Source organism: Clupea harengus, chromosome 13 (assembly GCF_900700415.2).
Source record: "Clupea harengus chromosome 13, Ch_v2.0.2, whole genome shotgun sequence".
NCBI classification, from domain to species: Eukaryota; Metazoa; Chordata; class Actinopteri; order Clupeiformes; family Clupeidae; genus Clupea; species Clupea harengus.
The window spans coordinates 27,505,318-27,528,480 of NC_045164.1; the positions used below are offsets into that span (position 1 = coordinate 27,505,318).

Below are 23,163 nucleotides of genomic sequence, written 5' to 3' on the forward strand. Positions count from 1 at the left end.
TCTGAGGACTTGCTGCCAGGGGTCAGTGCGTTCACACTGCAGACACATCATATCTTACTCACTAACATGCGTTCACACTGCACACACATCATATCTTACTCACTAACATGCGTTCACACTGCAAACACATCATATCTTACTTACACATCATATCTTACTCACTAACATGCGTTCACACTGCAGACACATCATATCTTACTCACTAACATGCGTTCACACTGCAAACACATCATATCTTACTCACTAACATGTGTTCACACTGCACACACATCATATCTTACTCAGTAACACAGCAAATCTTACTCACTAACACAGCATATCTTACTCACTAACACAGCATATCTTACTCACTAACACATCATATCTTACTCACTAACACAGCATATCTTACTCACTAACACAGCATATCTTACTCACTCACACAGCAAATCTTACTCACTAACACAGCATATCTTACTCACTAACACATCATATCTTACATTTCTCTATGACATTTTTACCGTTGCTGTTGCTACTGAGAGTTAGAATAGAGTATGCCTGTCTCTAGTATAGAGTATGCCTGTCTCTAGTATAGAGTATGCCTGTCTCTAGTATGGAGTATGCCTGTCCAGTATGGAGTATGCTGCCTGTCTCTAGTATGGAGTATGCCTGTCCAGTATAGAGTATGCCTGTCTCCAGTATAGAGTATGCCTGTCCAGTATGGAGTATGCCTGTCCAGTATGGAGTATGCTTGTCTCCAGTATGGAGTATGCCTGTCCAGTATGGAGTATGCCTGTCCAGTATGGAGTATGCTTGTCTCCAGTATGGAGTATGCTTGTTGTTTTGGCTTGTCCTACCAGGAAATGATGGTGAGCTGGTTGGTAACGGTCAGTATTTGCTCCACCACTAGAAGGAGGTCATCGGTGCAGTGCTTATCCAGGCAGTGGTCTGCGATGACTTTCAGGAAGTGTGTGATGGACTGGCAGCTTGAGACGATGTGTTTGGCTGAGGACACAAAGGCCTCTTTGCCCTGAAGCACAGAGATGGGGGGCAAGAGAATATATAATATATATATATATATATAAATCTTTATTTCAGACGCCAAGTTCCATATAAAATAACAGACATACAACTATAAAAAAGAGAGAAAAACAAGAACATACAACATACATAATACAGTGCATTAAAAAGTATGAAGACTTTTGTGCCAATGTCGTCTTAATGTCGAAGTAAATCGATAGCAGCTCTTTAGAGGGTTGACCAGAGCCTCTACTATACAGTATGAGTGGCCTGTTGCCCCTGAAGCACAGAGATGGGGCATGAGAACGAGTGCCCTGCAGAACCACTGGAGGCTAACCACACATCACATTATCTATTAAATACTATATATATAAAAATAAGGAATTGTGCGTATTACATATTACGTTATAAATGTAGTGAATGTAAGGTACATGTAATAGAATACATACTTTAACTTTAGATTGGCTGGAGGAATAAGTGCAATGGTTAATAAATAGACAGTAACAGCATTCTGGTTATAGTTTAGCAGTTAAATATATCTGGATCAGTTTTCAGGTGCAAGAAAAATTAGAGCTTAAGCGAATCGTGATGTATGGATTCCAAACATCAGTCAAAGAGCCACACCTGTATCGGTCCTTTCCTTCTCAGGTACTGGGCCATGTGGTAGATCTTATCTGCGATGTCTTTGGTGGCCTGGACGATGTAGTTCCCCCGGGAGTCCCACCTGTCTGTCTCTCGTTTCAGATAGAGGCAGGTGTAGGTGAGGGAGGGAGGCGCTGAGCCCAACACGGTGTAGGTGAGGGAGGGGGGCGCTGAGCTCAACACGTGGTCTCTCTCTCTCTGCTGGGAGAGCAGGTCCACACGTCACCATCAGCAGGGCCTAGAAGCCTCACACACAGTCTAGGGCATGGCATCTACACTCTTCACTGTACCAAGGTCTATAGTGTACATTATACAGATGAAGCCATCATCTGACCATCACTGTCACCTGTACCAAGGTCTATAGTGTACATTACAAATGAAGCCATCATCTGACCATCACTGTGACCTGTACCTAGACATACCATTCAAATAGTTAAACCCTATAGGCTATAGTGCACATTCTACAACCTAGACCAACCACAAGAGCCCAGGTATTTACCTTGTCTTATCTTTTTCTGGAGTGTTTGTCTTTACTGCAACACTATGGGTCTCTAAAACACAGGACACTTTTATTCCTCTCTGGCCCTCCTTACAACGTGTTTTCACACATGACTGTTGCAAGCTACTGTTATTATTTGCTTTCCTGTTGCTTTCCTAAATCGCCTCTAAATATACACCGATGCCTCTATCTTACCCGCATTGTCAAAATAATCAGATTACACATGCGATGTCCTCTTTTAAAATACCCCCAAAAAAGAAAACATTGTCATGTCCCACTCCAACAATGCAACTCATTCATCTGTGACATGCAGCATTCATCCTGTTTTACCGTTTTGGGTTCCTGTTTAGGTGAAGTGGGGAAGTTTATGGTTGGGTGCACTGTCTGTGTGATCCTTGGCTCGCTGCTCTGTTTAGTGTCTGTCGCTGTGTTTGCAGGAGGGGCTTTTTCCGGCGCTGCCGAAGGAGTGTCTGTCCATGTGAGGGGGGCTTTTTCTGGCGCTGCCGAGGGAGTGTCTGTCCGTGTGACGGGGGCTTCACGCGGTCTCTTGCCCTGCAGTCCGAGCTTGACCTGTTCTTTTATTCTTTCCAGGATTCCATCCACCTTGAAAATCTCCTCCACCAGGTAGTGGGCTTTGGCCGCCCAGCACTGGGTCTGTACCTCCAGGCTGAGAGACTCGCAGCACGCCTGCGTCTCCACCATCAGTCTGATCCTGCTCACAATGTCCGACATTTGGAAGGACAGATGGTCGTTGATAAACCGCAGCTGGATGCGTTCGCGTGGGTCTCGGATGTAGTTGAAACAGTCTTGCACACTCTTGGTTGCGGCTTTGACGTTCTCCAACAGTAACTCGGCCGCATTTTCAAAATGCTTCTGAGCCTCCAGAGCTCTACTGCGCTCCTGGTTCTTGGCAGCGGCTGAATAAGCCAAAGTAATTGCATTTTCAATTGGCATCACATAATCTTTGTTTACTTTACTTAGCAGGCCTGACAGCGTCTTCATGTTGGTCTGAAGCTGCCTCTGTACGAGTTCAGACTTAGCCAGCAGAAGAATACCAGAATCAGAGGCGGTTCCAAGGTCCTCTTCGACTTGAAGGTAGGTGTCCGTTAGCATCTTGACCTCTCCTTGGAGTTCGCTCAAGGTTTTGACTTTGTAGTGATCCCTGCAGTTCAAGGAGGACAACCTCGCCGCCTCCTGGATCCTGAGAGAGTTCTCAGACATTGTCGTCAGCCATTTCTTAGGGGTCATTTGATGCTTCGTTAGTTGACCCGTGTTAGCAGACGCCGCTGTGCCAATAATTTTGTCCAGTGAGTTCAGAAGAACCTGCATGGACAGAGCCCACAGTAGACATGGGCCTTCTAGATCAGCTACCGGTCCTGGTTTTGATGCTAGGTCAGCTATCTGTTTGCTGTTGGTTTGTGCTTTTTTCAGCTTGTTGTTCAAGACAGAAATGCTCTCATGACCCTCTCCTCTTGCCGTGTTTTCCAGACACGCGACGAGTTGCACCACATCCGCGCACAAACACATCACTTCGGCCAGTTCACGTGAGACGGTCTCCGTTGTGTTCGGGCCGTAGCCTTGAAACATGGCGGAGATGGCCCAATACCACGTGCCTGCAACAGGTAAAAGAATGTTCCGGGTGTTTCTGATCAGGTCGGAGAACTGTGTGCTGTGTTTATAGATGCTGTCCATGCTCATGGCAGAGCTCATGGCCGTCTCCTGAGCCGTCTGGACCAGCAGAGGTGTCAGAGACACTAACTCTGACCGAAGACCGTCCACCTCGTTGCTGTCGTCATTATCTATAAGGGTGGCGGCCTCTTTGGCAGCTTGTGTGTAGCAGTTTGAAAACTCAAGAACACCAGAGCAAGCCACGTTCAGAGCTGTCACGTCTCTCTCTTTGGTCATGCTTACTACATCTCTCAGGAGGGGCAGGAGATCAACGGTTTTGTTTGGAAACTTTTGAGGTGTGGTTTGTGGTTTGGTCTCCGAAATAAAAAACGTTTTACCCAAGTCAGTATCCTTGAAATGATGGAACTGTTGGAACTGTTGAACTGTTGGAACGGACACGTTCTGGTCGACTTCTTTCATCGCATATTCTAACTTGGGTTGTGCAGTTGAAACTATGCCGTGGCTGTCTCGATGTGAAAACTGATCTTCAGGGTTACCCTCCTTTGCATCCAGGACCGACGGTATTAGTATTGGAACCGGTTCTGTTTTGGGGAGGACTGCTAATAAAGCCGTGGGATTACGGGCTTCCTCTCGCAGAGGGCTGAGGAGATCTGGGTGCTGCAGGCCATCCAAGCCCTCACGTAACACCTCAAAGCTTTCGATTGCCAAGATGAGATTATCTGAGAACATTACATAAGCACATAAGTCATCGTGGCCACCGCTTGAACAGATGTCCGTGACGCATCCCGCCACTTCTGCCGCGGCGGCCTCGGCCTGTCGGACCAGCACCAGGAGGCCGTTGCGGTAGATGGGGTCGTCGCTCTTGTCCACGTGTCTTCTCACGGCCTGAACCACTTGGCTCATGTGGCCCATTAGAAGCCCAGCGTGCTCACCAAAGAGCTGAAGGTCCTGGCGTTTGTGTGCCGCGTCGCACCCACGCGAGCCGTCCTCCATCCCCCGCACCGCCAGACTCGTGAACGCTTTTACGTCCATGATGTCACTGAAGGCGATCATGAGCTGATCGGTGTCGTCCACCCACCTGTGGTGCAGGTCCAGAAGGTTCTGGAGCGCCCCGGAGCACTGGACCGAATCCCCTCTGAGCTCTTGGAGAATCGGCGCCACTCCGTCCCTCAGTCGCGTCAGGCACGTCCGCAGGTTCTCCACGCGCTCCAGGCTCTTGGCGTCCGTGGCCAGCGCTGCAACGAAGCCGGTGACCTGAAGCATCCTGTCGGCGTGACGAGTGAACGCCCTCAGCAGCGGCTGGAAACCGTCGGGGTCAAACTCTCTGCCCTCTGGCTCACCCTGGAAGATGTGACCGATGGTGCTGACCAGCTGTTCCATCGGAGCGCCGGCTGAAACGAAGACATCTAAGACCTGACACAGCGTAGCCATCACCACAGCTTCATCCAGACTATGGATCCGCTGTATGAGGGAGGCACAGAGGCTCCCTAGATGTTGCTGGGATTGATGAAGCGGACCTCCTTGAATCTTTAGCTGTTGTGATATTTCCGCCCACAGTTGGAGGGCGTGCCGACAGTTCTCCGCCACCCCCGGCTGGATCTCACTCCGAGATGAGTTCCCCACCATCATGCAGTGGAACACCAGGTCTCTCAGCAGCACGTCGAAATCACTCACTTTGATCGCCGCGCCATCGGAGGCACTTAGAACCTGCAGTAAATTGCTCCGCCTGTCGGTGTAGTACCCGTTGGGTCCTGAGGGGGTCCAGTGGCAGTTGCTCTTCAGTGTGGTGACGATGTCACGGACGGTGGAATTCACTTGCTGTAGGACGTACGTTTTGGCCGCCTGGGCCTGCTCGCTGGTCGGATGTTTGATGGTGGTGTACATGGCCGTGTGCAGCATGGAGATGCACTTGGTCAGGGTGTCTAGAGAGCGTCTCACGTGCCCCCGCTGGGTGGGGCTCCTCAGGTCCTGCGTCCTCTCCTCCACCAGGCTGCTCATCAGGAGGACGGCCCGGGAGAACACCTGGAAGACCTTGAGCAAGCAGGGCATGTCTCTCGCAGCGCCGATTTGGGAGACGCATTCCGAGACCCAGTGAGCAGCCGCGACTATCTTCCTCACGGTTGCATCGTCCTCCACCAAAAGAATCTGAGAGAAAAAACACAGCAAAGACATGCAAAGAGACACACATGAGCTTGTTGTCATTGATGCTGATGTTGAGATGAGGTAATACAGACAACTGACCCCTTAAAGGGGCTGTCCGCGATTCTAACGCAATAGATTTTTTGTCAAATTCAGCTTATCGCTCCTCAATGTCCTCCAGCAGTCCAATCTATGTGTTTGACTGGCTCAAACATCAATAAACTTTTCACAAGAACTGCAGACTGCTTCTTCAAATCCATGAAGAACAAAACGACGAAGGCGTTGACGCCGTTGGCGGCCGTTACCTTGACTACGCCCAGTAAGACGTTTTGAGTGGCCACCACAAGCTCCTCCCTGTGGCCCTCCAGATGAGGCTGGATGTTGAGCTTCTGTGAGGCCAGCAGCACGTGCTGCCCCGCAACCCTCAGAGCCTCCACCAGGGGCGCCACCTCCATCCTCATCACCTCATCGTCGGTGTCCGCCACCAGCCTGAGGACAGGAGAGGCACTCTGCCGTGGGTCTGTGTGTGTGTGTGTGTGTGTGTGTGTGTGTGTGGTTCTGTGTGTGTGTGTGTGTGTGTGGTTCTGTGTGTGTGTGTGTGTGTGTGTGGTTCTGTATGGTTCTGTATGGTTCTGTATGGTTCTGTGTGGGTCTGTGTGGTTCTGTGTGGGTCTGTGTGTGTGTGTGTGTGTGTGTGTGTGTCTGCGTGTGTTTGCGTGTGTGTGTGTGTGTGTGTGTGTGTGTGTGTGTGTGTGTGTGGTTCTGTGTGTGTGTGTGTGTGTGTGTGTGTGTGTGTGTGGTTCTGTGTGTGTGTGTGTGTGTGTGTGTGTGGTTCTGTGTGGTTCTGTGTGTGTGTGTGTGTGTGTGTGTGTGTGTCTGTGTGGTTCTGTGTGTGTGTGTGTGTGTGGTTCTGTGTGTGTGTGTGTGTGGTTCTGTGTGTGTGTGTGTGTGTGTGTGTGTGTGTGTGTGGTTCTGTGTGTGTGTGTGTGGTTCTGTGTGGTTCTGCCATGGTTCTGTGTGCTTGCGTTTGGCTAAGCCATTTGTTTGAATATCTTTCAGCACATCACACACAGCTTATATAACAATGCCTATAAGGTACTGTGCTACTAAATTATTGTGATGAAGAGATATCGAAGCCTTTATACACTTTAACACTGAATTGCTCTGCTTTTTGTTATGTCAAAACCTCTTCCAGTCCTGCTGCTTGGTGCGATGCAACTTAACATTTCATGACACTGCCTTCAAAATGGCCTGGTGCTATTATTGTGTCAGGTAGTTTTTTTTTAATGAAGACTCTTCTATGCCAAACTCACCGTGACGCCACCGTGGCCATGTGTCGGGCAGCTTTGGCCACGGCCTGGGCAGCCGCCTCCAGCCGGGCGAAGCGCTCGGGTTCCTGCCCGCTCTCGCACAGCAGGATCAGGTGGCACACGTGGGTGGTGATGGGCGCTACCACCTGCTCGATGGAGGTCGTTTTGATCAGACCATCCTCCAGGAGAGACACCATGACTGCTGAGCAGGAACTGGGTAAGGAGGCTTCAGTACAGGTATGAGAAGCTTGAATATGATCACACTGGTAAGAAATTGTATTGCTAAATAATTCCCATTTGTTAATCGTAAGACAGCATGTATATATGATTGCCTTTTTCGGCTGATTTCAGTGAGGTTGAACATAGAAAGCGTTTAAACACATTTGTAAAAAAACAAAAAACAATGAAAGCCTTCTGTCTAACTTCATGGTGTACGGGTTTGCAAGGTGTGCCAAAAAACAGACAATGGACCTATTGTTGCACCCCAGACATTAGCATATGCTGATACCATCACATTAAACGGTCAATGCTGCAGCAATAAATTATACAGCCACCCATACAGAAACATCATATGGTAAAATATATTAGATCATTAGATCTTTCTGATACTCACTAGGAAGTGCATATGTTGTGGGATGCAAGGCAGATGACGGGATGCACTCTGTGACTGACTTATAAATTATGCACATTAACTCGCTGTAGGCCGGCCAGGGGATATTCATGTGTACCATAGCAACCAGCGTCAGCTGACACAAACAATGACCTCATTAAAAGGCGTAGGCCCTCTGCAAAAAACTACTAAACCCTCACCGTGGACACACACACACCCTCACCGTGGACACACACACACCCTTACCGTGGACACACACATAAACCCTTACTGTGGACACACACATAAACCCTTACCGTGGACACACACACACACACCCTTACCATGGACACACACATAAACCCTTACCGTGGACACACACAATTCTGTCTGGTTCAAATGTGTACACACACAATTCTGTCTGGTTCAAATGTGTACACCCTTACGGAGAAGTTAGCACTGAGACTACTGAAACAGCCTGAACTTGAACAGAACAAAATGTTTAACTTCAGCAATTCAAGTGTACTTGCACTTTAGTAAGATATTGTTAATTCATCTAACATTCTTATGAGCTTCTTTCTTTAATGGACAGGAGTCAGTAGTCCTGAACAGCCCAAGGGTCACATTACAGACACGCTCATATAAATGTAACATAAGTTCATGTCAGGCCAGGTAGGTTTTTAAGTTGGGTCACAGACTGGTAGGTTTATAAGTTGGGTCAAAGACTATGGTGAAGCAGCAGTGGATTTGATGGGTCAAATGCTGTTCATGTTGAAATGAAGATATGTAAGATATGTAAAATATAGATATGTAAGATATGTAAAATATAGATATGTAAAATATAATGTAGATATGCATTTAAAGAAATATTCTATTTTGAATCAGTTAACATTGCAGGCAGTGTAACATTGTCGGTAAGCAAATATTGTATACACTGTAGAATAATAAAACTCATGGCCACCAGGGGGCATCAGACACTACACGTGCCCAAATGTGTCTGTGAAAGGGCAGAGAAGAAAAGCTCAAGAAACATGACTTAACTCCATGTGAACTTTAATCTTAAAATGGCAGTATCAACCGATAAATACACAGCTTGAACATTAGCTTGTACAACAAACATACAACTCAAATACCTTTATTTAAAAAAAAAAATGAAATTCAGTGACAGTAGTTTATTTTTTTTCTGTAATACATCCCAAAAACAGGTGATAATGATGACAATCACAGTTCTATATATATTACACCTAGAATGTCAAGTATCTCTCTCTCTCTCTAGCACACACACTTACTGGAACAGGCCAGTAACTCAATAACATCTACGCGGTGCAGAGGGGAAGTGTGTGTGAGTATGTCTATTCCATGCCAGTGGTATTAATGAATCAAATACACAAGCTATATTCTGTAGGTGAGCCTTACCAGAGATCAACTAAGCCATATTGAGCTGAGTGTGCTAACCCTCTTCGTATATGTAGTCAGTGAAATAAAGTGACCGAAGCTCTGGAGACACGACTCACCCAGAGGCAACCCAACCCAACCTCTCTTGGAAACCCAGTGGATCAAAAGCGACAAACTTGCCTAACAAGAGTTTATTCGCCGTACAAACAATACTTCTGAATTGTTTAAAAGCGAGAGGTCTTTCAACGCTCATATATCAAGGAGCTGGAAGAGGGGGAAGAAAATAATCATAATACTGGGATCAGCCTCCTGCACACACATCAAGCCGCTGTTGTTGCCCAGTTAAAGTGTTTATCATGGCGGCCTGTTCCTGGCTACGTTTCTGATAAAATTTTACTCTAATCCAGGAAATTAAGGCTTGGATTGAGTGAGGGTGGGGGTGGAGTGAGGGTGGGGGTGGGGGGGGGGGGGGGGGGGTTGCATGTGGGCACGGGTTTATGGAAATTAGGAAGCATTACTTAAACGTACTCTCCTGTGAGAATCTATGTTCTGTGGTGGTGGTGGTGGTGGTGGTGGCAGATTTTCAGGGAGTTCTTACATTCCAGCGTGTTGACTTAAAACAGGCTGTTCCCACAGGCCCCCGAAGAGCGTCTCGTGATGGAGTGCACGGCGTTCCCTCCTAATTTTAGGCCATTACACCCTCGCTGCTCCTGTGGGGGGCAGACCTGTCGTAAAGCACCCCAGACGAGCCTCTGCCTCTCTCCCCCCTGACCCCAGACCTGTCGTAAAGCACCCCAGACGAGCCTCTGCCTCTCTCCCCCCTGACCCCAGACCTGTCGTAAAGCCCCCCAGACGCGCCTCTGCCTCTCTCCCCCCTGACCCACGCAAAACAAAGGCAAACATCAACTGACCTTCTCTGTTTTCAGTTCATTTCATTAATATCCATCATCTTAGTCCAAAGAAATCCTCCACAAACTGAGATTTGAGATTACCTCCCCATACAGTAAGTATATTGTTAAACCCGAAACCGTTTCCATACTGTCTCGATAAAGATCGCTGGGGTTCTATTATTGAGGCTGAGCCTTTGCAGTTTGATACCATCATCAGTTTGTTTAACTCTCAATGTGAATCTGGGTTCATTCTGACGGATGATGCTAGGGAACGTAAACACAGAGATTGGCAGATTGCTAGACTTGTGATATATCTACACAAATCTCAGTATCTAAATATATGTGGGGGGTATTAAGGCATAGTGAAAATAACACAATTTTTAATGGGCATACCACATCAATAAATGCCAAACACTGTTCTCAAACACCTCATCTCAAGACTAGCCACATCTTGTGTTTGTGCTTGCTTTATCGGCTTATATACCCAATGAACCTTCTCACCGCAACTAGTCAGTTTGTAACCACGGACTTACGCGCTTGACAGTACATTCAAAAATGGCAAGCCGAAATGCATGTAGCATTACAAATCTTCAGCACAAATGGAATTGTGTGCTAGTGAAACACACAGGTATTTATTCATGTCGTAGGTTTGAGATTCAGCTGGTGGTTTTCTTTTCAGTCGTGTCATTCTTTTGTAAATTGTGCATTCTGTTCGTGTTGTGTGGACAATATCAGTCTTCATGTTAAGGTCTGGGTCTAGACATCTTCATTTTAGGTCTACACATCTTCATTTTAGGTCCCAGGCATCTTGACTTCACTCTTTGGCTTAGGAAAGGGCAGTACATAATATCTTCCTTCAAATGTGCTAATGGTAAGGTTAAAATAAAAAAGGAAGAATAGCATCAACTCTTTGGCATACAACAGTCATCAGTGCTCTTAAAAAAACAAACATAGGATATGACTCCCAGGGACTTGAAAACAATCCAAGCCCCATCGAAGCTCTTCTCTATACAATATGGAATACATGTATAAAAAATAGATTTAGCTCTGAAACAGCGCCCTGAGGGTTTTTTCCTTCTTGTCTGCTGATACTGACATGATCAATACATCAATCAATCAATCAATCAATCAATCAATCAACTTTTTCTGCTGAAACTGACATGATGTCCACATCTGATTGACGAAGCCATTGTCACTTTTCAGTCAGTCAGTCTGTTCAGTCCCTTTGGCAAGAACGTAACTCCACTGGGGGAAATGGACTTCCAATCCCATGTGTCGGTCGGACAGCAACATAAACATCTCTCACCTCCGTTAGCTTTCCTCCTACACAAGAAAAGTGTCAAACCTCCGAAAAATTAGGAGAATTATTCATTTCTTCCACATATGGAAGACTGGCGGACCCGTGGCGCACAGGATTGGCCGAGGCAAAGGCAGCAGCTCATTGGATCGTTTGCAGTCCAATGCTCGAGCTCATTGGCTTTCATTGTAATCCTCCTGCCCCCGCTGATCATTGGCTCTTCTGCACCCAGTCCCAGCTCTCGTCGCTGTCCTTCCTGCTCTTCTCGGCCTCTATGATCTCTCGGTAGCGGCGGCGGAAAAAGCCCATCTGCAAAAGCAGAGAGAGAGAGAGAGAGAGAGAGAGAGAGAGAGAGAGAGAGAGAGAGAGAGAGAAAGCTTGAGATCACAACCAGCAGGGCAAGCAGCCATACACTACAAACACAGCACTGGACGTGAGACTGAGTGGCTAAATGAATAGATTAAAGTCAGTAAGACAGGTTGTTTAACGAACAGATAGACAGACAGACAGACAGACAGACATCTATAGTTAGATATAAACAAATAGACCAACAGGCAGATAGTAATAAATAGAGGTGCTAATAGCTAACAGTGCTACGTAGTGTTGTGGTAGGCTGGTAAGTGTCCTGGTAATGAGAAGAGTTGGCGTAAGCACAGACACGGATGATATGCTTATTGCGCTCATTCATCTCTGTTTATTGATACGGCCCCATGCGCTTCTCAGGCATTTCCTGAGGAGAGCGTTGCTAGACATGTGCAGCCCTTGTAAAAGGGGTTTATTTTGGCCCATCCAAGGTCTCATGAAAAAAGGTGTGTGTGTTGTGTGTGTGTGTGTGTGTGTGTGTGTGTTGTGTGTGTGCGGGGGTGTATCCCTGGACCAACATTCCAAGGTTCAGTTGTGGTATTCCCGCCAGAGCGGAGGAGGGGAAAAGAAAAGGAGTTTTGTGAAAAGTGGCCCCCAAGAAATCAGGGTGATTGCCATTTCCTCTTTGAAACGGCTTTTTTTTTTTTACATGCGAGTGCTGCGGTGCAAATTCTCCTCGGGTCCTGGGGCCGACTCCGGCCGACTCACTGTGAGCCCCCTTCCGGCTGCCCGGTCCAACACAAGCCGCCCCTCATCCCCCGAGGAGAGAGGGGAGGAGAGGAGAGGGGAGGAGAAGTGCCCCTCAGCGCGCCAGTTAAACGTGACGCAGGGACAGAATAACACGGCCTGATAAAAGCCTCGGGACCTGACGAGGTCTGTTTATAGCTTATTAAATACACATGAGCAATGTGATACCCATAAAATAATGCTCAAGTAACGTTAATAAGGTTTCCAGGACTCGGACTGTGTTGGTCAGCACAGATGATTACCTTTAACTGCGTGGTGATGATGAGGAAATAATGATTAAAGGGGAACGCCACTGGCTGCGATCGAGCTCCTTGGGTTTTTTTAGTGTGTTTCGCCGACCTGTGATGTGTTATTGAAGCAGGTGTATTCATTCTGCTTCCCCGATACCACCGTGCCAGGTAGTGAGGTCAGTGTCTTGATACACACACCACCGTCTCACTGAAGTCTAAGCGTCGGGATACAATGGCCACCCTGAGAACACTGGAGCTGGGGTTGCACAGTAATTGTATTATGGCCCCATAACCTAAAAGGTCACGACCTCTACGTTTTGGGGCTCATAAAAACCCCGAAATGCTCAGTTAATAATTAACGTGTGTCTCAAAATCTCAAGAGAGAATCAAAAGAACATTGTGGTCCACAGATGCAGGTGACTAATGAGAGAACTAAACAAGATCACAGGGTACAGAGAAACTGATACGGTAAAAGAGCTAAATTACTTGGAAATTGCTAGAAAATTCCTGGGTGTTTCTGAGCAGAGTGAGGATTCAGTGATATCATCTGGTCAAATAATAACGTTCTTTTTTTTCTCGTAGCCTTGTGACTGGAGGGGGGGGGGGGGGGGGGTGAGTTCATACGGGTTCACTCGAGGAGAGGGAGGCGGAGTGAGCACAGCCTTCACAGACCAGTGGGGGTAGTATATAGTGTATTCTCTAACTTGTCACAAAATAGACAAGTTATGAATTTGATCTGTGACCACTTTGCTTTACTAGTCGAGCTGTTGAACGCTTCGAGCACTCTCACTTTTCAGTCATTCTAAGGTGGCCAGTTCCCCTGTGGTGACCCCCTTGACACGCGCTCTCTTAGGTGGCCAGTTCCCCTGTGGTGACCCCCTGGACAAGCCCTCTCTAAGGTGGCCAGTTCCCCTGTGGGGACCCCCTTGACACGCGCTCTCTTACCTTCCACAGCAGCACGGCGAGCAGGAGGAAGATGAGGATCCCGACCAGGAGGCTGATGGCGATGATCCAGCCCACCACGTAGCCTCTTGGCTCCTGACTGTGAAGCGCCTCGAACATCAGCTGCGAGCGAGCAGAGGAGATTGGGTTCAAACTCAGACAGGAAGACTACACACAGACAGACGCATGCACACAGACACACACACACACACACACACACACACACAGACGCATGCACACACACACACACACACACACACACACACACACACACACACACACACACACACACACACATACAAATGTGCATGCATACACACACATACACACACACACACACAGGACTTTGGCCTTCCAACTGGCCAGTGTCATTTTAATCTGTTTCTGTCTCCGAGACATATTGAAAGGTCTGTGTAGCCAATGGACTGATATCAAAACAGAACAGGCCTAGCAGACAGGCTTTTAGGTCTGGATGAAATCATTATGCAATTTCCTGATGATAATAGAGTCTGCTCTGCGTCGGTGTTGGATATGGGTCTGTTAAGTGAAAACAAAGGGAGCAATTATGGCAGAAATGCTCCGATTTGAAGAACAATATTGTCTGGAAGCTGCTATTCCATCCAGCAAGCCCATTAATTCATTCTTTGCTACAGTCAGATGCCAAAATCGCACTGCTTTATGACTTTATATTTATATGAAATAAAACAGTATTCAGAATTCATAGAATGCCTTACACATTTGGGATCTGGGCAATCTGGCGTAGCGATCTGTTTCTATTTGCTAATATAGTTTGTTGACCTTTTCATGTGAACCCAAACAAATACAGTTTTTTTTATTTTTGTTGATTTACGAAAACACTGGACTCCACAATAAATGAGCCCGATGTACTCTCCCAGCTGCAAAGAGAGTGCACAGTGACCCACTGAATTATCCACCACAAATTACTGGGAGAGGAAAAAAAGACCGATGGCGTCTACAACAATCAAATAATTTAGTAAAGGTCAAAAAATAAAGCTGAAAATAGAAGGCAAATAGAGAGGTCGAAAGCTCACAGAAACGGAGTCAACTCTACACGGGGTTCTCTACTACAGGAATCCTGGGGGAGATTTCTATAAAACGGGGGAAGTTCAGTCAGTAAGAAGTTCATGAGTGGGTGTTTAATAGAAAATGTGTAATATATAAATATTGATTCAGAATTCTGCAGCACATTCCTGGTCTGAGGGGGTGGAAGCCCTGCTGCTTTAGAAACAGCGTCCGTGTAGACGGACCCTCACACACACATGTGCCCTGAGAAGACCGAGAATATATGGAGCATGGCGAGGAGACCTGTTGACCCTGAGAAACACGGAAGAATTTAACCTTTTTGCCGACTATAACACGCCGCCTCTGCAACGCGCCGCCTCGCTGGCCAGAAGAACGTTCTGGATAAGTCCGAATCTAACTGTAGCATGAAAAGGCTGAAGGAACGCTCTCACTGGACCGAGTGGAAAGACAGCTGATAAATCTCCCCCTTGTCACCCCCCTGAACTCTTTCCCACATTTCACTCCCTTTCTCTGCGAAGGCCGCCAGACCAGAAAAAGGCAACAACAAAAAGAACTGATGGAGATGTGCTGTTCAGTTCGACCTGCGCCAAGCCTCCGTGGTTCACAGTTCAGTTCGACCCGCGCCAAGCCTCCGTGGTTCACAGTTCGACAGCCAGAACTGGTTAGCTATAATGTTGCGCTATATCCGGAGATGTGGGAAATGTAGATGACCTTAATTGGCCTCGATTGAATCTCAAATTGAATTGGGTTCTTTAAAGCTCTGCGCTGTGCGAATGGGCCTTGGCTCCTATGGAAATGTCTAAACGTCTCCATCCTGGTGCTGAGTGACTGAGGGGCCAGCGAGGGAGGGGGGGCGGGGGCGGGGGCGGGGGGGTCAACACGTTGAATGAGTGGTAAGGGAAGCAAACAGGAGAGGGAGAGGGAGGGGGAGGGGGAGCAGACACATTTACGACAGGTCTGAATTAGTCTCATACCCACCCCAAACCACCCTACCCACCCCTCCACCCCCCTCCACCCCTCCACCCCCCCAGCCTCGAGCGCTGAGGGTCAGACACACAGCAGTGGTCAGCGTCTGGGTCAGAAACCTAATCAGCTGAGAGCCCCCCCCCCCCCCCCGTTTTCCCCCTTCGGAGATGTCCCGTGTTATGTTACACTTAAGGTATCTGGCAGACACTTTTGTCTAGATAGAATAGAAATGTAACCACAGTGATAAATGAAGTATTACACATAATGCCAGTTAGTATTGAACACAAGGCCGTGTGCTGCTGATGCAGTCGGCCCGTCCCGGCTCCACTCGTCACTCAGCGGTGGCGCCGCGGTCAGAGGAGGAGGACCTGTCCTTGAGCACAGCTGAGGACCCCAAAAAGAACCGGCGGGGTCCCAGCGGACCCAGGACCCCGCTGCCCAGGACCCAGCTGCTCGTCCCGCTTTAAAAGCACTCAGAGCTCCAGCGCCAGCGGAGCGAGGACGCCAGCCCACGCCAGCCCACGCCAGCCCACGCCAGCCCACGCCAGCCCAGCGGCGCCCCCTTCAAATGGCCTCTCTTCATTTCCCCACAGACTGCAGAGGTGTCTGGAGACTCTAGGGTTCGGGATTTTCCAAAAACAATTTCCTGAGTGTCAGCACTTTGAAGATGCCCTCCAATCAGCTTAAGGTAAACAACAGCACAGGCTGCCCGGGCCGTCAGACTAATTGAAGTGGCTGGTGAGAGTGAGGGATAGAGAGAGGGAGAGAGCGAGAGGGAGGAGAGAGAGAGAGAGAGAGAGAGAGGGAGAGAGGAGAGAGGTGAGAGTGAGGGAGAGAGAGAGAGAGAGAGAGAGGAGAGAGAGAGGGAGAGAGGAGAGAGGTGAGAGTGAGGGAGAGAGAGAGAGAGAGAGAGAGAGAGAGAGAGGGAGAGAGAGGGAGAGAGAGAGGGAGAGAGAGGGAGAGAGGAGAGTGAGGGAGAGACTGGCTGGTGAGAAGGAGAGAGAGAGAGGGAGAGAGAGGGATAGAGAGACTGGCTGGTGAGAGTGAGGGAGAGTGAGGGAGAGAGAGGGAGAGAGAGGGAGAGAGAGAGAGAGGTGAGAGAGAGAGAGGGAGGGAGAGAGAGGGAGAGACTGGCTGCCATTGAAAGACTGAATGTCAAACTCACTGATATCTCTTCTGGTTGGCCGTGGGCTACTTCAATGGCCCTGTCATCCACACGAACATTCCCTCGGGTCACGAACTGGATCACAGAAGAGCTGTCCTGTGGTGTGGAAAGGGTTAGAGTTAGAGTTAGAGATGTCCTGTGGTGTGGAGAGGGTTAGAGTTAGAGTTAGATAGCTGTCCTGTGGTGTGGAGAGGGTTAGAGTTAGGGAGCTGTTCTGTGGTGTGGAGAGGGTTCGGGTTAGAGTTAGAGTTAGAGATGTCCTGTGATGTCCTGAGAGACAGGAGGCAAATGAGGTTTCACCAGCACATCACTACTGCTACTACTAAACTACTACTATCTTTCTATAGACTAAAGGACCTGGTTTAAATGAATGGTATATAGAGCTGGATGAAAAGATGTTGATGGTAGGGGGAGAAAAAGGACTGTTACGACCACATGTGTTGTGTGTGTGTGTGTTACGACCACATGTGTTGTGTTCTTTGTCACTTTCCTTCCCTTTTCTGTAGCTCCGCCCAGGTTGTGTTCCCCCTGACTCCAGTTCACTGCTGCAGAGGAGAGGCTTCTAACTAGGGGACTGCTGGTCTCGCTGCCTCGCAACCTGGGATTTTGTTGTACAGCTATGTTTTGATGTGGTTGTCATGTAGTTGTTGTATTAATAAATCCTATGGATTTGGTACTTTTAAAAGGTGTTTTTTCTTAGTTGTTTTGGGTCAGTGGTGGAATGTTTGTTCGCCCCATAGGGCCACTAAAGTTGGGGCGTAACAATGACCATAATGTATTATTATTTAAATCATTCTGAATGAACATGGCTATGAGTTGGCGTGTGGCTTACCCTCTTCAGGATCTCTGTGTTCAGTAGCATGTGCACATCTATGCTAACAGCCTCCTCCTTGGCTTGTGAGCCCAGAGTGCACGAGATCACGAGACACGCTCGTCCGGGCCGGTCACAGTCCTGCACCGTACAGAGAGACAGACGTCACGGTAACAGACGACAACAATCAAGATGAGTGTAAATCCTTTAAAGGCAAAGCACTGATGATCCTAGAGAATTCGATCATAGCCAGACCAGCGTTATGGGCAAACTTCTTAAACAGCCCAAATGAATACATACAGTATGAACATTCAGGTCTAATAAATGACTAAACTTAACGAGACGGTACAGAAGCGCTCTACAGGCTTGGGACGTACGTACCAGGACTCTCCTTCCTGACTTGGTGAAGAAGGCGAAGATGGTGTGGAAGATGTTCTCCCGGTCCTGGGGGATGGTGCAGGGGGCGGGGTTCCGGTGTGGGGTGCAGTTTCCTCGAGCGTCGCCCACCTGGACACACAGAGCGGAGACAGACTTCCTCAAGAGCGGCACGCACTCAAGAACGGCACGCACTCAAGCCTCAGACTGGGGCTGGGAACATTGACAAGCAAAAGGCTCGAAAAACGGCCATTTTAAAAAGTTGTCTTCCACAACACAGTTCTCCCTTCTCCGCCTTCTTATCAGTTGCATTGGCATATGGGGTTTTATTTTTCTTCTTTTTAGGTATTTTTTTGTTGTGTGTGTGTGTGTGTGTCTGGGGATTGACCCTGCGCAGCGAGGTTTCTGGAGCGGAGAGAAATGTGTGTGTGAGAGGATTAAGTCGAGTGGTGTAGGAGATGAGACTGTACGGAGAGAAATGTGTGTGTGTGAGAGGATTAAGTCGAGTGGTTGAGGAGATGAGACTGTACGGATCTCGGGGAAGCCTGGGAACGGCCTTGGCGCTGTGGGTGGTGGGAGGTCTGAAGTCTGTCCTCGAGCCATCCTCCTGTGAGCTTTCTGTGAGAACGGGATTAGTGTGTGTGTGTTGTAGGACGGCTCAGACTGAACCCCGAGTGATGTCTGTGTGTGTGACCGCCACATTTCAAAAGGGGTTAAAGGAAGTCCTGTTTGAACCAGGGGTCCCACCCCCACCCCCTCCCCTCCCCTCCCCTCCCCTCCCCTCCACCCCCTTCTCCTTGCCATGCTTCCCCACATGGAGTGATTTAGAGGCGGGGTGTTCCGCTTTGACATGTGCCCCCAGGGAGCCCTTAACACTCTTCCCCTCGAGCCCACACCTCCTCCCAGGCAGACCCCCGAGAGAGGGGGGGATGAGAGAGAGAGAGAGAGAGAGAGAGAGAGGGTGAGAGAGAGGGAGAGGGAGAGAGAGAGGGAGAGAGAGAGAGAGGGAAAGAGAGAGTGAGAGTGAGAGAGAAAGGGAGAGAGCGAGTGAGAGAGAGAGAGAAAGGGAGAGAGTGAGTAAGAGAGAGAGAGAGAGAGAGAAAGGGAGAGAGTGAGTGAGAGAAAGAGAGAGAAAGGGAGAGTGTGAGTGAGAGAGAGAGAGAGAGAGAGAGAGAAAGGGAGAGAGCGAGTGAGAGAGAGAGAGAAAAACGGAGAGAGTGAGTGAGAGAGAGAGAGAAAGAGAGTGTGAGTGAGAGAGAGAGAGAGAGAAAGGGAGAGTGAGTGAGAGAGAGAGAGAGAAAGGGAGTGAGAGAGAGAGAGAGAAAGGGAGAGAGAGTGAGAGTGAGAGAGAGAGAGAGAAAGGGAGAGAGAGAGAGAGAGAGAGAGAGAGAGAGAGAAAGGGAGTGAGAGAGAGAGAGAAAGGGAAAGAGAGTGAGAGAGAGAGAGAGAGAAAGGGAGTGAGAGTGAGAGAGAGAGAGAAAGCCCTGGAGGTGACGAGCTCTGTGGCCTCCCGTTGTCTGTTGTCATAGCGCCCAGCACCTCCTCACCCCGAGGTCTGCTCCTTTCACAAGGGCCTTTATGGTGCTGGGGCTTCACCAGCGCACCAGTCAGACCAGAGAGCGTCTGCCCCTGCTCCTGCTCCTGCTCCTGCTGGGGGAGATTCATAGGCCTCAGCTCCAACTTCAGTCACACCCCAGGATTTTCATGATTTAAAATGGCTACAGGCGGCCGATGCCTCCTCCACAGTAGCAGCGCTGACAGGTTTAACCCCTTTCTGTTTGTGCAAATGGCCCTCCACACCCAAACTCTTCCCCCCCCGCCCTCCACACCCAAACTCTCACCCCTCCGCCCCCCGACTCTCACCCCCCCGCCACATGCTGTGGTGGGGAAGCTGCTGCTATGTTCTCACATATGCATTTGCCATTATGAGGCCTTTCTGTTTGCCTTGTCCCTCTGTGAGGAGACTTTGGGAGGAGCAGGTTGCCCCCCCACCACCTCCCCCCGTCCACCCCCCGCCCACCCCTCACCCTTCTTCTGCGAGGCAGCTGTGCCCCCGCCCCCCCGCTCCCCCCCCCTTCACCCTTCTCCTGCGGGGCAGCTGTGTTATCAGCTTCTGTTTGCCAGCCGCAGGTTACCGTGGTTCCCGAGGGAGGAGGCATTCCTTGCAGGTGTCCCCTTCCACCCTTTCGTGCAAGCCGTCTGATCCCCCTAAAGTGATTCCATATGGGGCCTCGGGGGCCCCCGGGTCCACCGCTCCTGAGCCACCCACTCACAGCAAACATAATTAACAGGTTGATCTCCTGCATGATCTGGCCATATGAAAGCAGCCACGCAGGGGTTAAGAAAACATTTTATCTGGCGGGAGGTGTAGTGTTTCCTAACTTCAGTACGGGCCCGAGAGAAACAAACGTCTGCCTACCTGTAGTGGCCCCATTACCCCCTGAATGCTGCTGCTTCAGCTTTCTATGAGACGCTGCTGGCCCGTATGAGAGTGAGTGCCCGTATGAGAGTGAGTGCCCACAACATGGTGGCATAGGCAGCCGTGCTGAAGGTTACTGAAACAACATGGTGGCATAGGCAGCCGCGCTGAAACAACATGGTGGCATAGGCAGCCGCGCTGAAACAACATGGTGGCATAGGCAGCCGTGCTGAAACAACATGGTGGCATAGGCAGCCACGCTGATGGTTGCTTACCTGAGTGTCCGTGATATGGAACATGTCAGCCCCATTACCCGCCAACCGGTTGGGGATCCTGATGTGGACGACGGACCCAGGCAGTCCACTCGGGCCGTTGTTCACAACCTACAGGAGCAGCACAAGAGCGCATCACGGCCATGATTATTATGTGGGGGGCAGGCGTGTGACAGGATATTGACAGAGTTTTTTTGACAGAGTTTTCTTTTGCTGTAACTAGCCATTCTATTGTGGGGCCCCTTTTCATGTCAGGATAATCCTGCAATTAGCTAAACAGAGTTTAAGAGAATTTCATGAGGATTAAAGTGAGTTTATGAGAACTTCATGAGGATTAAACTGAGTTTATGAGAATTTCACAGACAGTCACTGACCTATAGCCACTAATGTTCATTGAGAGGATTCTTACATGAAGAGCTAACATCAGACAGTGTAGGGGGAGAGTAACATGTTCATTGAGAGGATCTTTATGTAAAGAGCGAACATCAGACAGGGTAGGGGCGAGAGGTACCTGGAACGTGAAGTTAAGTGGCTGAAAGTTGCACTCCATATCCTCTAACTGGACGAAGCGAGACGCGTCGATGGAGTTTCCATACACAAAAGATTTGGGGGAAACCACACTGCAGACAGTGACAAAGCAAAACATCAGTCCAATGGCAGACCAAAACCTTATTCATCTGGAGGGATTTAGTTCATCTCCCACTATGTAACCTATACGCACTGCTTCCTGTGATCATGGGACAGTATTAGGGGGGGAAATGAAATCACTCAGTTCATTCATCTACTTTGAATATATATGTTTTGCTGGCGACTACCATCCTGGAAAACCGACAGCATAAAAGAATTAAAAAAATGTCCCTCATGAGCGAAGAGTCCCCCCCCCCGCCCCCCCCGTAAGCTTTCATGTCTCCTCTGTGAACATGGCGGACACCGGGGATCACATTATCAGATGCTCTGCTTCCGTCGAAGATGCAACGGAACATCAGTGTTTACACACCGGGTCCCTCGTCTCTCTGAAGTGTGTCTGTGATGAGGCACTGCAGATAAATGCTTCACTTTGACAAGTTCCTGCTTGGGAGGAAGGCGTGGGCCAACCAAACAGACGGAACCCCCCCCCCCCCCCCCCCAGAAAGCTTTTCAGTGAAACTGAATATTAACAAGCCCTTTAAGTAGCTCTGACACTGAGATCTACACGGGTCGATCTGTGTGCGAGCTATGGTTTATTTTTTCTAAGAGGACCATCCAGCTGTATTTGCCTGCAAAAAAGAGTCATGTATTTATTGAGGAGTCATTTATTTCTGGAAGAGGATGTAATTTGCTTGTCTAGTCCTTACCCGGTAATGGTGGTGTCGACCTCGTGCACCAGCGGGATGGATATCTCTAGACTGTTGTCAAAGAGTGTGCTCTCGTGCTCTGGATTTGCACTGCAACAAGCAAAAACACCGATGTTCAACCAAGGCAGCTATTCCGTGCCACAGAAGTTAGTTTAAGTGTATTCTTTCAGTCAGAAATGTCCTCCCCCTATACAGTACATCTCCTGTAAGCATGCTACCCGAGAACTATTTACCGGGTTTCAAGCGTACAGCAAAATGAAAAAGTGCTGTATACATTGTGACAATTGACAGGTAGCTTAGGATGCCGTTCGACTGGAAAAGGTATATTATATACATTCATCAGTGAAAAAGGTATATTATACATTCATCAGTGAACCCGAGCCAAGAATGCTTTAAGGCAGTCCGGTGCCAGTGGAGACGTTTTGACGGAGTGAAAGCTAGCCGTCAGCGTGTAATATAAAGTTATGAGTAAAGAAAACACATCTGGCCAGCATTACCTTTCAATCCAGACCTTTAAAAACAATGAGTGCTTATGACTAGGCTTCCTTGTTATGGCAAAACAGAGTCCATGGGTGATTTTGGAAATGTGCTCCACACATAAAATGTGTTATTATTACTATTACTGGGGAACAGAATGACCCATTCAGGTACCACTGAGACATGTCATCAGCATTGAGTCATCCTGCTGGGGAAGGGGAAGGTTATATAGACCTAATGTGGTGTTTCACATAACAAAAGATGTGGCTAAACATACCTCCTTGTGTGAACTAAAAACTGCAAGGTCTCACTTTCTCCAGAGAGGTGACTTGTGTCAAAAAGCACAGCAAGGTGATACTGGAAGAAAAAGGGAAAAAAGAAAAAGCAAATTTCAGAACAAATTGAAATGAATTTGACTGATTCTCCCGAAAAGAGGGACTTCAGTCACACTCACACTCACAGGCGCTAATAACACTTCAGATGCAGTCACACTCACACACTCACAGGCGCTAATAACACAAGATAACACAAGACTATAACAGTGAAGACTAGACATTTGAGTCTACTTGTTTCAGTATACAACAGGCCCGTCGTTACAGAGGGCATACGGAGACATTAGTCCTCATAGA

At 48.5% G+C, this 23,163-nt stretch overlaps 1 protein-coding gene across 1 annotated transcript in view; it reads right to left on the reverse strand.

The window, feature by feature from the left end:
• Positions 1 to 10,845: 10,845 nt before the first annotated feature.
• LOC105892863 (integrin alpha-9) overlaps positions 10,846 to 23,163 on the reverse strand; it is a 197,096-nt gene continuing 184,778 nt past the window's right edge. Inside the window, exons 21-29 of the mRNA XM_031579635.2 lie at positions 22,812 to 22,891; positions 22,058 to 22,147; positions 21,235 to 21,343; positions 20,727 to 20,834; positions 18,039 to 18,164; positions 17,679 to 17,798; positions 16,847 to 16,942; positions 13,675 to 13,794; positions 10,846 to 11,698 (exon numbers count right to left, since the gene is read on the reverse strand). Coding sequence (XP_031435495.1) covers positions 11,600 to 11,698; positions 13,675 to 13,794; positions 16,847 to 16,942; positions 17,679 to 17,798; positions 18,039 to 18,164; positions 20,727 to 20,834; positions 21,235 to 21,343; positions 22,058 to 22,147; positions 22,812 to 22,891 — 948 coding nt within the window. The 3' untranslated portion in view covers positions 10,846 to 11,599. The remainder of the gene's footprint in view (positions 11,699 to 13,674; positions 13,795 to 16,846; positions 16,943 to 17,678; positions 17,799 to 18,038; positions 18,165 to 20,726; positions 20,835 to 21,234; positions 21,344 to 22,057; positions 22,148 to 22,811; positions 22,892 to 23,163) is intronic.